The sequence below is a fragment of the Bombina bombina genome, chromosome 1 (assembly GCF_027579735.1).
Source record: "Bombina bombina isolate aBomBom1 chromosome 1, aBomBom1.pri, whole genome shotgun sequence".
In the NCBI taxonomy this organism is placed as follows: domain Eukaryota; kingdom Metazoa; phylum Chordata; class Amphibia; order Anura; family Bombinatoridae; genus Bombina; species Bombina bombina.
In genome coordinates this window covers 1,015,368,552-1,015,383,661 of record NC_069499.1, presented here as the reverse complement: position 1 = coordinate 1,015,383,661, position 15,110 = coordinate 1,015,368,552, and the positions used below count along the sequence as shown (strand labels likewise).

Below are 15,110 nucleotides of genomic sequence, written 5' to 3'. Positions count from 1 at the left end.
GGAAACTTAGCAAAGATATAGCAATATGATGTGTGCGTGTGTGTATATATATATATATATATATATATATATACATACACACAGGCATACCTCGTTGTATTGCGCTTCACTTTATTGCGCATTGCAGGTATTGCTCTTTTTACAAATTGAAGGTTTGTGGCAACCCTGTGTCGAGCAAGTCTATCGGTGCCATTTTTCCAACATATATACATATACACATGAATACACATATATATATACACACATATATATATATATATATATATATATATATATATATATATACACACAACACTAGCAAAAAGATTATGACTCACTGAAGGCTTAGATAATGGTTAGCATTTTTTATTAGCAATAAAGTCGCTTTTAATTAAGGTATATACATTGTTTTTTTTTAGACATAATGCTATTGCACAATAATTAGACTACAGTATAGTGAAACTGTAACTTTTATCTGCATTGGGAAATAAAAAAAAATTAGTGTGACTCACTTTATTGCTATATTCGCTTTATTGCGGTGGTCTGGAACCGAACCCACAATATCTCAGAGGTACGTATATATATATATATATATATATATATATATATATATATATATATATATATATATATATATATATATACTGAATAATATATAACAGCAATTATGAATTTATACAAAACATCTTTGTGTACATATGTGTATATGCCTGTTTTATATATATATATATATATATATATATATATATATGTGTGTGTGTGTGTGTGTGTGTGTGTGTGTGTTATACATACACCTATTACTATAGATTTACATAATTGTGTGATATGCATAGCTGTATATGCAGCAGTGTACATACATTATAAATAAAATAGCGCAGGGATTGAATATGAACGGAGCGACATAAGGGCTGGGCTCCTGGCTGGAAGGGCAAGGGGGAAGGGAGAGGGGGGGGGGGAAGGAGTTAGGTTAGAAAATAGGGAAGTATAAGATAAGAAGGAGAGGAGGGACTGAAAAGCAAGAGATAGGAAAGGGGGGTTGGAAAAGGTACATATAGGGGGAACAACAGGAAGTGGCTTTAGTACTAACCTTTTTTGTTTCAGGAGCTGCTTGTAGCTGATGCAGAAGAAGTTGCTGAAGATGACGGCCAGAAGCAGGAGAATTCCCAAACGGTTCCTTACAGATGATGAGACCCTCTGGAAGACGAGAGCAATCCGGGCTCAGAAGAGATTGAAGCTCCTGGAAAAAAGGCAGGGAGAGAAACAGAAGAAGCAGGAGACGGTCTTGGAGCAGAAGGCAGCGGTAACCCCCCCTGAGAGAGAGCGGATGCAAGAGGGTAACGTGAGTATGAAAGACAGGGCTGAGGCAGAGGAGGGGGCCAATTCTGATGTGAGTATGGGGGAAGTGGCGTTATTTAGTGAAACGGACCGGTCCAGCAGTCCGGAGATTCCCTTAGGCCAGGGGGGCAGTATGGGGTGCAGGCGGCGGCAAGCAATGGCGCCTCTAGGGGGCAGCAAGCAGGGCGCGCGGCGGCGTAATTGGGGCCTAGAAGATGAGGGCCATAGTAGTAGAGCAGGCGGCAGACAGTCCAGGGGCAGGGTCTGGCTTAGCAGTGAGCGGTCTGGTAGAGGCGCAGTTGCGGGCGCGAGTGGCCGCCATAGGCGCAGCAGTATACCCCCTTCCTCCCCCTCCCCCCCTTCTTCCCCAGTCAGTGAGCGCGATATGCGCATGCGCACGCCGATACGGCGTGCGCTACGTGATGACGTCATCATGAAGGGGGGGGCGGGGGCCGCACGGTGCGAAAGGGATGATTCCGTTGCAGCAGGGGTAGTGGAGAGAGGGCGTCAGTCGCCGGGAAGGGGAAATAAGCACAAGGTATCAAGCGGTGCGGGTGGGAAGACGAGCAGGGAACCAAGAAGGAGGGAGGAATTAAGGAATGCGGAGGCAGATTGCTGGGGACCCGGTGGTCCAGGCACACACACATGCGAGTCAGGGGAGGAGTGGGAAGGCCAGGACAGAGCTAGAGCAAGGGGTAAAGAAAGGAAAAAGTACTGTGAAGTGTACAGAAGAGGGGCGAATAGCAGGAGGGCAGCAAAAAGGGTCAGGTTAGAAGAGAATAGTGTGGAGCGCCCCAGGATGATTAGGGATACGGAGGGGTATACATATGTGAGGGTAGAGGAAGAAGGGGAGGATGAAAGGAGCATTAGGGATACAGGGAATGGGGGGCGCAGCAGTAAGAGGGCAGAGCACATGTCTGTGAAACAGGTTCAAAGAAAAGGGGGGGATGGTACTAATGTAAATATGAATATGTTGCAGAAGAGAGACAAAGTGGGTAAAGTGAACAATGGAGCAGGTGACAAAGAGGTCGAAGGGAGCACGACAGGGCCGCAGGGAATGGCGGCAGCAGACAAGGAAGGACAAGACGGGCATCGTGTGAGCCATAAGAAACACGGTAAGCAAATGTATTATAGTGACAGTAGTGAATCTTCGTCAGATAGTTCCACGGATGATGACTTTGAGGATGATAAGCGTAATGGGAGGGGGCATAGAAAAATCTTGAAAATTGTAAGAAAGTTATATGCTAAGCAAGAGAAAAATAAGGTGGTGAAGGAAGGGTATGAGGACGGGGACAGCAGTGATAATGTGGTGAATTTAGACGATGAAGTAGCAGCGACCAAGCTCTTACCCCTTCCCACACATTTAAAAGCGAAGGTTGTTAGGAAAGCGCAGAGAGGACGGTATGTGGATGTGTTTGAAATGACTAGGGAAGCTTTGGCGGTCAAATCTAATGAGGGAAGGGGGAGAAGGGCAAAGCAGACATTTCCAGAATGGGTGAAAGGGATGGTCATATATGCAGAATGTTTTCTAACGGCCAATCCAGATAAGATGAAAGGGGTGCTGAGATACATACATTTAATAGCGGAATGCTACACCACATACGGGGGTTTCGCATGGAAGGATTATGATAGGGAATTTAGGAAAGGAAATATACAATTGGGAGGTAAAGGTAGGAAGGATTTTGGGGTAAAAATACTAGATACATGGACGAGGGTGATGAAGGTCCCTGAAGCACAAGGTAGGCCCATAGGGCAAGGGAAAACATTCAGAACAGAGGCAAAGGAATGCTGGGCGTTTAATGACAAGAGGTGCGACAGGGGGAATTCATGTAAATATAAGCACGCATGTAGGCATTGTGGCGGAGCGCACCCAGGAGTGGATTGTAGGAAGGGTAATGCCAATAACAATAGCAAGTTTTCCTTTCGAGGGCACGGGGGCAACGGTAGCGGAGGAGGAATGGCGGGTAATGGCCAAAACACCGCTGAGGGTAGATAGGATCATTGAGGAATTGGCAATGTACCCGCTGAAAGAGGAAAGGATTTTGTTAACAAACGGTTTGCGTGTAGGTTTTGTGGTCCCAGTTAAAACAGAAGTTAAAGGGGCTATGCAGGCGAGAAATTTAAAATCTGCAGCAGAATTTCCAGGAGTACTAGCGGAAAAATTGAGGAAGGAGGTTAAATTGGGGAGAATGGCAGGGCCATTCAAAGAGAAGCCGTGTGCTGACTTGATTGTGTCCCCCCTGGGAGTAGTTCCCAAGAAAGAGAAGGGTAAATACAGGATGATACAGCACCTGTCCTACCCCAGGGGGAATTCAGTCAACGACGCAATTGACAAGTTGGATTCTTCAGTGCAATATCAATCATTTGATAGTGCGGTAAGAATAGTGAAACGGCTTGGAAAAGGGGCGTTGATGGCAAAGATAGATGTGGAATCTGCTTTTAGGTTATTGCCTTTGAACACAGCTAGTTTTAATTTAATGGGTTGTAAGTTTGATGGTGATTATTACATAGATAAGTGTTTGCCCATGGGGTGTTCGGTTTCTTGTTCAGTTTTTGAAAAGTTTAGTTCATTTTTGCATTGGTTGTTTACAGAAAAAACAGGATGTGAGAGTATGTCTCACTACTTAGATGATTTTTTGGTGGTAGGCAGGAAAGAGACAGGGGAATGTAGAATCTGGAAGGAAGAGCTAGAGGCAATGTTCAAACAGTTGGGAGTGCCAGTAGCAGCGGAAAAGTCGGAGGGGCCGGGTACGAGGCTGGTTTTCCTGGGTATCATGATAGATTCCGCAAAGGGGCAATGCGAGCTCCCTGCGGATAAGATTGAGAAGGCGAGACATATGATAAAAACGATGTTGAAAAGGAATAAGGTGACTCTTAGAGAAATGCAGAGATTGCTGGGGGTTTTGAATTTTGCGTGCCGGGTAATACCGGTGGGTAGATTATTTAAAAGAAGGTTGGAAATGGGGACAAAAGGGGCAAAGCTGCCCGAGCATATGGTGCGCGTCAATAAGGAAATGAAGGAAGACCTCAGAGTGTGGGAGGCATTTTTAGATGAATTTAATGGTATCAGGATATGGGAAGAGGCAAGGTCAGTGGAAGAATTGGAGTTGTTCACAGATGCAGCAGGCAGTGCGGGGTTTGGAGCGTATTTGCAAGGTAGATGGAGCGCGGGCGAATGGCCCGCAGATTGGAAGGAAAAAGGGTGGATAAAGAACATGACTTTGCTTGAATTGTTTCCCATTATAGTAGCGATAGAGCTGTGGGGCCATGTATTAGAGAACAAAAGAATCATCTGTTGGTCCGATAATAAGGCAGTAGTGGATGTAATGAATAATTTGTCGTCATCATCTAACCCGGTTATTAAGTATTTGAGATATTTTGTATTAAAGTGCCTTAAGCACAATATTTGTTTTAAAGCACAGCATATACCAGGGTACAGGAATATTGTAGCAGACGCACTGTCAAGGTTTAAATGGGAAATATTTAGGAAGGTGGCTCCAAGGGCAAGGAAGGAAGGTGAACCCTGCCCTGTTCTTCTTTGGCAGATTGGCAACAAATAGACGGAATCAGGGAGATGGTAGAGAAGTCCGTGGCGCCAAAAACGTGGGCCGTATACAAGAAGTATTGGGAGCGGTGGTGCGAATTTAACAAGATTAGAGGTCGCGAGGAAGAAACGGTTTTTCTAGAATGGCTATGGGTATTGAAGCAAGGGGGGGTGAAGAAAGGGCAGTTGGGCACAGTACTGGCGGGGGTGTCGTATTTTTCGCAGTTATATGGGAGAAAGGATATAACAAAGAGATTTGTGGTAAGGAAAGTATTCAAGGGGTGGAGCGTAGGAGAGAAGAAGCAAGGCGATAGAAGGGAGCCGATAACAGAGGATAGGTTGGCGGAAATGTTAGCAGTGCTCAGCAAAGTATGTTTCAATGACGATGAGGCATTGGTATTCAGGGTAGCTTTCTCTTTGGCTTTCCATGGGGCATTGCGCATAGGGGAACTGCTGGCGAGGAATAGGAAAGACGTGGGCGGTGGTGTAAGGCGAGAAGATGTGAAATGGGGCGTGCGAGCAGTGCTAGTTTTAATTCGGAAATCAAAAACAGATACGGAAGGAAAAGGGGTATGGGTGTCAATGGGGAGGACAGGTGGCGCGACTTGCCCGGTGGCAGCAGTAAGGGATTATGAGCTAACAGCAAGGGCAGAGGGCCCGCAATTTGTTAGGCATAGGGACGGATCCGGCGTCACGGGTTTTCAGTTTAGGAAGGTATTGGAAAGAACGGTAGAAAGACTGGGTTGGTCAGATGCATACTATGCGCCGCACTCATTCAGAATAGGGGCAGCAACCAGTGCGGCATCTAGAGGATGTTCGATCGAGCAGATTAAAAAAATGGGAAGGTGGAAATCAGCAGCATACAAGTCCTACATCAGGCCAAAAGGGGGCGTTTGATTGCGATTAGGGATGCGAAGTCATGGCGCCAACCGGAATGAATTTAATTCTCCAATTTTCTTTGTGATTTGTTACAGGAAGAGCACTAAGGATATGGGTGGTAGGGCATTCATACGTATACTGGGCGCAAGTTAGGGCTGCGACATTGGCAAAAGGGACACATTTGGGATTTAGATACACCGAAGCCAGTGTTAGGTGGATAGGAAAGAGAGGAATGAGGTGGGAAGAGTTGGTAAGCACAATACAGCAGGCAAGGCAGAGATGGGGGCGCCCGGACGTAATGATAATACATTTAGGAGGGAATGATATTGGAGCATACCCTCTGAGGGAACTGGAAGAAAGTATAAAAAGTGTAATGGGGTGGTTGGCGATAACATGGCAAGGAGTAAAGATAGTATGGTCAAACATAATATCAAGGTTGGTTTGGAGGAACACTGACACGCAGAGAGCGGGCTACAGAGCAAGGAGGAAGATTAATTTGGTAGCGGCAAAAGCAGTCAGGGGGATAGGTGGAGCGGTGCTGGAGCACCCATTGTTGGCGGCAAAAAGGGAAGAGATATTCAGGCGCGACGGAGTTCACCTGAACGAGGCCGGTAATGACCAGTTTTTGGAGGACATCAGGAGAATGTTGGAGGAAATGATCAAGGTAAGGAAAGGTCACGGGAAAAGTTTAAAGGTGTTTGGCAGAAAGAGTATTCTTTGTTGGCGGTGAAATCGGGATCTGGCACGTAGGCAGGGCTTGCGAGGGGCGGAGGGGATCCTGTAGCATACCCAGTCTAAGTCGTGATTCGGTGGTCTAGCTAAAGGCTGGTATATGCTGCAGGTTCGCTCCTCCCCTTTTGCTCTGCCACAGGGGGGGTTTGTGGTCCCCCCCCCCTGACACGTGGGATCCAAGTTCAGGTTATGCAAATGCTGACGCATTTTTGAGTGTTATGTTGATTAAGGGTATGTTATTACCCAGGGTATGTTATTACCCAGGGTATGTTATTACCCAGGGTATGTTATTACCCAGTGAGAAATTTTTTGAATTTAAATTAAATTATTAAATGTGACCTTTCCATATTTAGCCAAACTCCTGTGTTGCGTCATTATTTCAGGTTGCCAGAATGGCAGAGGTGGTAATAGATGGTGGTGTTCAAAAGGTGTGTCATTTGGGTGGAAAGTATATGGAAGCTAAATGGAGCCTCTAAGACCTTAAAAATAGCGCAGGGATTGAATATGAACGGAGCGACATAAGGGCTGGGCTCCTGGCTGGAAGGGCAAGGGGGAAGGGAGAGGGGGGGGGGAAGGAGTTAGGTTAGAAAATAGGGAAGTATAAGATAAGAAGGAGAGGAGGGACTGAAAAGCAAGAGATAGGAAAGGGGGGTTGGAAAAGGTACATATAGGGGGAACAACAGGAAGTGGCTTTAGTACTAACCTTTTTTGTTTCCCTCCCACCCTCCCTAGATTCAAGAGAGCAGTAAGGACAACTACGCGGAGAGGTCACAACCAGAGATATCGAGAGAAATTGGCATGGTTAGGGGCACGATGTCAGCTACTTAGTTGGATCGCAGTAAGACCGCCTGTGCCCCCTAATAAAGGGAATCGAGAGAGCTGCAGCTGGAAGCTAGCGGGTGACTCGAGCGGTCTATGCTAGCCGAAAGCGTTAAGATAAGCAAGCAGCCATATAAGAGAAAAATTGATAAGTTGTTGCGGTGAAATCGGGATCTGGCACGTAGGCAGGGCTTGCGAGGGGCGGAGGGGATCCTGTAGCATACCCAGTCTAAGTCGTGATTCGGTGGTCTAGCTAAAGGCTGGTATATGCTGCAGGTTCGCTCCTCCCCTTTTGCTCTGCCACAGGGGGGGTTTGTGGTCCCCCCCCCCTGACACGTGGGATCCAAGTTCAGGTTATGCAAATGCTGACGCATTTTTGAGTGTTATGTTGATTAAGGGTATGTTATTACCCAGGGTATGTTATTACCCAGGGTATGTTATTACCCAGGGTATGTTATTACCCAGTGAGAAATTTTTTGAATTTAAATTAAATTATTAAATGTGACCTTTCCATATTTAGCCAAACTCCTGTGTTGCGTCATTATTTCAGGTTGCCAGAATGGCAGAGGTGGTAATAGATGGTGGTGTTCAAAAGGTGTGTCATTTGGGTGGAAAGTATATGGAAGCTAAATGGAGCCTCTAAGACCTTAATGTGTGTAGATCAGTGAGTGTTGGGATGCTGTGTGATGTGTCAGAAAATAAAGGCAAACCTTGGAAAAAAATAATTTAAACTTGGTTATGAGAGAGACAGTGAATAATCTGTAAAGGGTTGTAACCATGCGCTAATGCAGTATTTGCCATTATATTTGAGCACAGAGGTACCATACTGCATATAGAAGTGCGTTAATAGAACAATCTCATTTTCACTTTACTCATTTTTGACATACAGAAATAAATCAGGGTGTCACATGAATTTCTTAGTATGCCAGTAGCATCATGAAGAAAATAAATCTGAAAAAACAGAGGTGACAGAGAAGTGTGCTGTTCATGTGAGTAGCAGTGCGTTAGTGCTGTAGGAGGAGTGTTACAGTATAACAAGGCTGGTTTTACACTTGCTCCCCCTCCTCACAGGGAGCAGAATCTGCAGCAGACGCCTCCTCAATACCCTGCAGAGACTACAAGCTCTGTCTGTGCTGGTTTCTGCGCTCTGTCTGCACTGGTCTCAAGGCACTGGCTGCGCTCATTTCTGTGGTGGTTTCTGCGCTCTTCTTTGCTGGTCCCTGGGCTGTCAACAGTGACATATACACAGGTACTAAATGTAACGTGAAATGTGTGAATATGCAGGGAAGTCAGTTTAGGTTGTCTGATGTCTAAATGTATACCTTTTTCTCTTCATTGTAAGTACAGCCTATGCCTGATGATCTATGTGTTCGTGTATATATATATATATATATAATCCATCTGCTAATGTGTGTTAGCATATGCATGGGGATCTACCTGCTGTTTTATGTAGGTTCTGTCTTCTGTATGTATATTCCTATATTTAATGCACATGTGTGCCTAATTGGATAGGTGTTTGTATTTATCGTATGTTTGTGTGTGTGTAGGTATGAATGTGTATATATAAAGACACATTAATGTATACTCTTCCTTTTTTATTATCCTACTAGGTTTTTATGCAAAATATGTATTTATATGTGTGTGAGAATAAAAAATATATATATATATATTATACACACACATATGTATGCCTGTATTTTACACACACACACACGTGACTGTGTGTATATATATATATATATATATATATATATATATATATATATAATATGTGTGTGTGTATATATGTGTATATATATATATGTATGTATGTATGTGTATATATATATATATATATATATATATATATATATATATATATATGTATGTATTCCCACTCAGTTTGTCTCATAATGAATAAATGGGCATAGGTACCTGACCTGTGCATCTTCTGTGTCAATTGAACGAACACGTGCTGCAGACTATCACATTGCAGGCCCATAGGCAAGAAAGGGTTTTTATTTGCCCCACTCAAGCACTACCCTTGTCCTATGTATTCCTTAGAAGCATTGTGTTGGGTTAACCCATTGTATGGAGTGCTACAGGTGGTTAAAGGCTTATATAAATCTTTTGTGAAGCTGAGAATTTATTGTAGATTTACAGTTTTTTTTGCAGATTAAGTTTCTAGTCATCTAATCTTTGTTGTTACTCTCACTGTAGCCAGATAAGGAGGCAAGAAGGGTGCCAGGAGTTAAAGTGATATTTACTCCTTGACAGTTCTTATGCAAGTAATTCTGGTAATGAAGGGTTAACCTTATGTATCCACCTCTATTGTTCATGCATTGACCCTGAACACAGCTGTCATTAAATCTCAATTTGGTGTAGTGCTAGTAGTGGGTTATCACCAAACACACACTTTCCATCCTGTTCTGCATCATATCTATTATTTCTGTGCAGAACACACACACAATACTCAATACATTTCCTTCCTGTCTTATCCCCCTGTACTGTTCTATGAACTGCTCTGTCAGTGCCCCTACACCCTGCCCTTCAGCCATTGCTAGTATTCTATTCATTAACTTCTCAGTGAGCCCTTTGTATGCTGCCTGCTAGTGCCACTCTACCCCACACACCTTGCAGTCACTGCACTTATTTGCCCTGACTTGTCGGTGTGTACATTGCAGACCTCATTCTGTTTTATGCCTAATATTCTTATTCAGATATATACTGAAGCAGAGCAGCACACTCTACTATTAGGTAGGTGCTCTCTTTTCTGTTTCAGTACTACTAGTACTATTAAAGGGACACTGAACCCATATTTTTTCTTTTGTGATTCAGAGGCAATTTTAAGCAACTTTCAAATTTACTCCTATTATCAATGTTTCTTCTTTCTCTTGCTATCTTTATTTGAAAAAGGAGGCATCTAAGCTTTTTTTTCGTTCAGAACTTTGGACAGCACTTTTTTTTATTGGTGGATGCATTTATCCACCAATCAGCAAGGACAACCCAGGTTATTCACCAAAAATGGGCCGGCATCTAAACTTACATTCTTGCATTTCAAATAAAGATACCAAGAGAATGAAGAAAATTTGTTAATAGGAGTAAATTAGAAAGTTGCTTAAAATATCATGCTCTATCTGAATCACAAAAGAAAAAAAATTGGGTTCAGTGTCCCTTTAAGGATATAATCATACTCATAGATAATAGAAATATATTAGGGTTTAAATATTTTTGTTGTTGAGGAAGCATCATAATTATTGATTTTCCACCAGTTATTCTATAGAACCCAATCACTAAGGCTTACACATCCCTCCATTCTTTAGTGAGTGGGTTTCAAAGAATACTTTGTTTGAGAGGCTGGAGAGAGCTTTTAGTGAATCTACCCCTTACAATGTTTCAATGGATTAAATCATTATAACAAGTATAAGGAATCTGATGCAAATTAACTATTTGCTTTTCCTTCTATTCATATAATTTACCCTGAATGGTACTTTTTAGTGACTGCTCAAATACCGGGCTCATTTTCATTTGGCCTTAACTGGCTGCTGCAAAGAGACAAGCTAAACCCTAGAGTAGGGTTCTTCAAACCACAGGACCCAATAATGGATTGCAACACTATGCTTACTGGGTTGTGACATATGTAGGTGTTTAAGGACAGTGTGTGTGTTATATATGTGAGTAGGTGTGTTATATATGAGATTGAGTGTGTGGTGTGTGTTATGAGTGTGTGTGGTGTGTGTGTTGTATGAGTGTGTGTGTATTATGAGATTGTGTGTTGTATGAGTGTGTGTGTTATGAGATTGTGTGTTATATGAGAGTGTGTGGTGTGTGTGTGTTATGAGATTGTGTGGTGTGTGTTATGAGATTGTGTGTTATATAAGAGTGTGTGGTGTGTGTGTTGTATGAGTGTGTGTGTTATGAGATTGTGTGTTATATAAGAGTGCGTGGTGTGTGTGTTGTATGAGTGTGTGTGTTATGAGATTGTGTGTTATATAAGAGTGTGTGGTGTGTGTGTTGTATGAGTGTGTGTGTTATGAGATTGTGTGTTATATGAGAGTGTGTGGTGTGTGTTATGAGATTGTGTGTTATATAAGAGTGTGTGGTGTGTGTGTTGTATGAGTGTGTGTGTTATGAGATTGTGTGTTATATAAGAGTGTGTGGTGTGTGTGTTGTATGAGTGTGTGTGTTATGAGATTGTGTGTTATATAAGAGTGTGTGGTGTGTGTGTTGTATGAGTGTGTGTGTATTTTTTGAGAGTATAGTGTGTGTTATTACATTTTACATACACATAATCACTTTGCCAAAAATTGCAGCTATTTTGTATATTACTTCAGAAATGTTCAGACCAAGCATAAAAATCACAAAGGTTTGTGGTATGATATCATTGTACTGGGTCTTGAGAAAAAAAGTGTGAAGAACCCTGCTCTAGAACAGTGGCAGATTTTAGAGGTTTGTCTATTAAATATTGTGCCCTCAAAGTACCAGCTGAGCTGAATTTGAGCAGCAAAGGACTGAAAGGGGATAAAAACATAGGTATAAGAAGTACTCCCCACCTGTTAAACTCTGTACCCTTGATCCGTCATCTTTCAGCACCCCCATATATTAGGGTCTAGAAACAGGCCTGATCAAGAGATATGAAATGATCTGAAAATCTTAAAATAGTAGTTTAAAATACTGTTAAATCATTTTATGATTTTGATTTGCAATGTATTGATAAATTGTTGCTATATACCTAAGCATTTAACACCCCTTTAAGATTTCTATACCTGCTGAAGAACAAACTTACACAGTGGCAATGGCATCCTTAAAGGGACATTGCAATGTAAAAATGGCATGCCCTGATTTGTTAGAGCATGTTACTCCCCACTACTAATTATGGTACACTGTGTATCTAACCCCTGCAAATGCATAGTTAAAGTTCTTATTGGGAGCCACAAGCTTTGCTCATCCCAAGCAGAACACAGCCAGTTACTGGAGGGTTTGTGCGACTGCCACTGCCTATTGACTCACTAGCTGTTTCATGCTTGGGACCAGCAGTTCTCTGCATCTCCTATTCAGGACTTCATCTATGTTTTTAAACCCCTTTGTAGGTGTTAAACACATAGATTTCAACAGCAAGAAGTGGAAAAATTACATATGAATTATAGCATATCATTTTACCACTACAATTTAATTAGTTATGAACAGTGGGGAGACCAGTGTGCTTGGTGCAGATAGCTCTGGGGCATATCCTGTGTGGTCACAGCAGCAGAGGCGTTAGAAGAAAAAAAAAACTAAGCAGGAAAGAGAGATGTACATTGGGGTGATAAAACTTCCTGCATCGATACTCTGATTTGCTGAATACACAGTGATTAGTATCAATAACATCCCCCATCTCAATAACCCCATTCATATCACGAGCAGTGCAAAAAGCTGCTTAGTGTGGGAGTAGGACAAGGTGTAGGGGTGAGTGGGTGTAAATGTGGCATAATGAGCGTGAGCGTATTTGAATGAGCATATGTAGTGAGTGGGGAGGAGCGCAGGCCGGATTATTATACAAGATGAGAACTACAAACATTCACTGAACTCTACAGGAAACATAACAGAGGCACAACAAAACTCCTTTTAATTAATGCTACTTCTAGCTTAGATAATTATGTCCAGTTACAGAGCCCCTTGTATCTCTTTGTCATGCTAAGTACAGAATATATATCTTTATATATATAATATGCTGTAACATATTGATGAATAGCCAGATCTAAAAGCAAGTAACTCAGAGCACCTGCAAGAGAGAGACTGAATGTGAGCACATTAATGAGAGGCATAAACCAGTGATGTATTTAGTTTTTGTGCTGCACTAGGCACTTCAAAATCTACTGCCCCTCAAACCCCCACAGCCCTAGAATTATAGCTCATATTTGGCAAAAATAAATAAAGCATAGGAGTAGAAAGGCTCAGTCTATTCTAGATACAGGCCTAAGTCAATACACACACACACTTTATGGAGTGTTTTTTTGTTTTTTGTGTAAAGAAAGGTTTTAATGGAAGGTTGACATTTAAAAACGGATTTATTGTGAACAAATAACATTATTTTTGCTTTCAGTAAAGTGCTGTAGTTTGACTTCACTGTGTGCACGTATGTGAGAGAGATGGATTTTGTGTGAACATGCATGTACAGGGAGTGCAGAATTATTAGGCAAATGAGTATTTTGACCACATCATCCTCTTTATGCATGTTGTCTTACTCCAAGCTGTATAGGCTCGAAAGCCTACTACCAATTAATCATATTAGGTGATGTGCATCTCTGTAATGAGAAGGGGTGTGGTCTAATGACATCAACACCCTATATCAGGTGTGCATAATTATTAGGCAACTTCCTTTCCTTTGGCAAAATGGGTCAAAAGAAGGACTTGACAGGCTCAGAAAAGTAAAAAATAGTGAGATATCTTGCAGAGGGATGCAGCACTCTTAAAATTGCAAAGCTTCTGAAGCGTGATCATCGAACAATCAAGCGTTTCATTCAAAATAGTCAACAGGGTCGCAAGAAGCGTGTAGAAAAACCAAGGCGCAAAATAACTGCCCATGAACTGAGAAAAGTCAAGCGTGCAGCTGCCAAGATGCCACTTGCCACCAGTTTGGCCATATTTCAGAGCTGCAACATCACTGGAGTGCCCAAAAGCACAAGGTGTGCAATACTCAGAGACATGGCCAAGGTAAGAAAGGCTGAAAGACGACCACCACTGAACAAGACACACAAGCTGAAACGTCAAGAATGGGCCAAGAAATATCTCAAGACTGATTTTTCTAAGGTTTTATGGACTGATGAAATGAGAGTGAGTCTTGATGGGCCAGATGGATGGGCCCGTGGCTGGATTGGTAAAGGGCAGAGAGCTCCAGTCCGATTCAGACGCCAGCAAGGTGGAGGTGGAGTACTGGTTTGGGCTGGTATCATCAAAGATGAGCTTGTGGGGCCTTTTCGAGTTGAGGATGGAGTCAAGCTCAACTCCCAGTCCTACTGCCAGTTTCTGGAAGACACCTTCTTCAAGCAGTGGTACAGGAAGAAGTCTGCATCCTTCAAGAAAAACATGATTTTCATGCAGGACAATGCTCCATCACATGCGTCCAAGTACTCCACAGCGTGGCTGGCAAGAAAGGGTATAAAAGAAGAAACCAATCAAATAATGAAGCAGCAGGCACCAGCTTGAACAATTATATACGTTCCTTTATTGGGTGATAAAATAACATGGAAGTAAACGGGTTTACAACTTCAAACCCTTCAGGCAACAACAAAGTGGATGGTGATACTACATGTACCCTAACGCTGACGCGTTTCGGCTATTGCCGTAATTGTAGCTGAAGGGTATCTCTACCAAACTTGTATTTAAACCATATAACATTAAATCATTGGTTAAAAATTGTACCATGTGACAGACACACATCCACTTACCAAATCATATGATCACTCCTATGTCTTGCCTGTTCTGCTCGGTTGCCAAATCACTAACAGCACTATAAGTTAAATTATAAGTATAACACTTCACGGTCCTAGTGCTCATCTCCTATATTGACAGCCTGGTTTATCTAACATGTGGATGTGGGTATATGGGTATATGTATACTGTGTGATGTGTATGACCTTATATCATATCTTGGTGTTAAGTTCACTTTACTTTCAGAATGTTAGATAGAAATACCTATTTTATATTTTTATATCCCTAGTCATTTGCTATCCATTATAACCCATACCCTCACATATGTAAAAGAGATTAAAAGCCCAGCTTGAGATATTTTGAAGCACCAAATTCTTAAATTTCAGAGGAGGTTCAGACCTATTTACATTACTTATCATATATTCATATAATAA

General features: G+C 42.3%; 2 protein-coding genes across 3 annotated transcripts in view; both read left to right on the top strand.

Annotated features, from left to right (window-relative positions):
- The first annotated feature begins 963 nt into the window (after positions 1-963).
- On the top strand, positions 964-7,618 carry LOC128661045 (uncharacterized). Of its 2 annotated transcripts, XM_053715310.1 has the most exons (3): positions 964-1,318; positions 2,294-2,429; positions 7,202-7,618. In XM_053715310.1, exons 1-3 carry the CDS (start codon positions 1,097-1,099, stop codon positions 7,216-7,218), a joined length of 375 nt encoding a protein of 124 aa, XP_053571285.1. In that variant the 5' UTR covers positions 964-1,096; the 3' UTR covers positions 7,219-7,618. The 2 variants fall into 2 exon arrangements, with proteins under 2 accessions (XP_053571285.1, XP_053571208.1); XM_053715233.1 differs by lacking the exon at positions 7,202-7,618 and having other exon boundaries at positions 2,294-4,942.
- A 791-nt stretch (positions 7,619-8,409) lies between these two features.
- Positions 8,410-15,110, top strand: part of PPP1R16B (protein phosphatase 1 regulatory subunit 16B) — a 153,061-nt gene continuing 146,360 nt past the window's right edge. The window contains exon 1 of the mRNA XM_053715126.1: positions 8,410-8,537. The gene's annotated coding sequence lies outside the window, so the exon portion shown is untranslated. The remainder of the gene's footprint in view (positions 8,538-15,110) is intronic.

Coding starts and splice junctions, on each gene's coding strand:
- LOC128661045 (XM_053715233.1), top strand. CDS start 1,097: ATGCAGAAGAAGTTGCTGAAGATGACGGCCAGAAGCAGGAGAATTCCC. Junction 1,319..2,293: donor AGCGGATGCAAGAGGGTAAC/GTGAGTATGAAA, acceptor AATATGTTGCAG/AAGAGAGACAAAGTGGGTAA.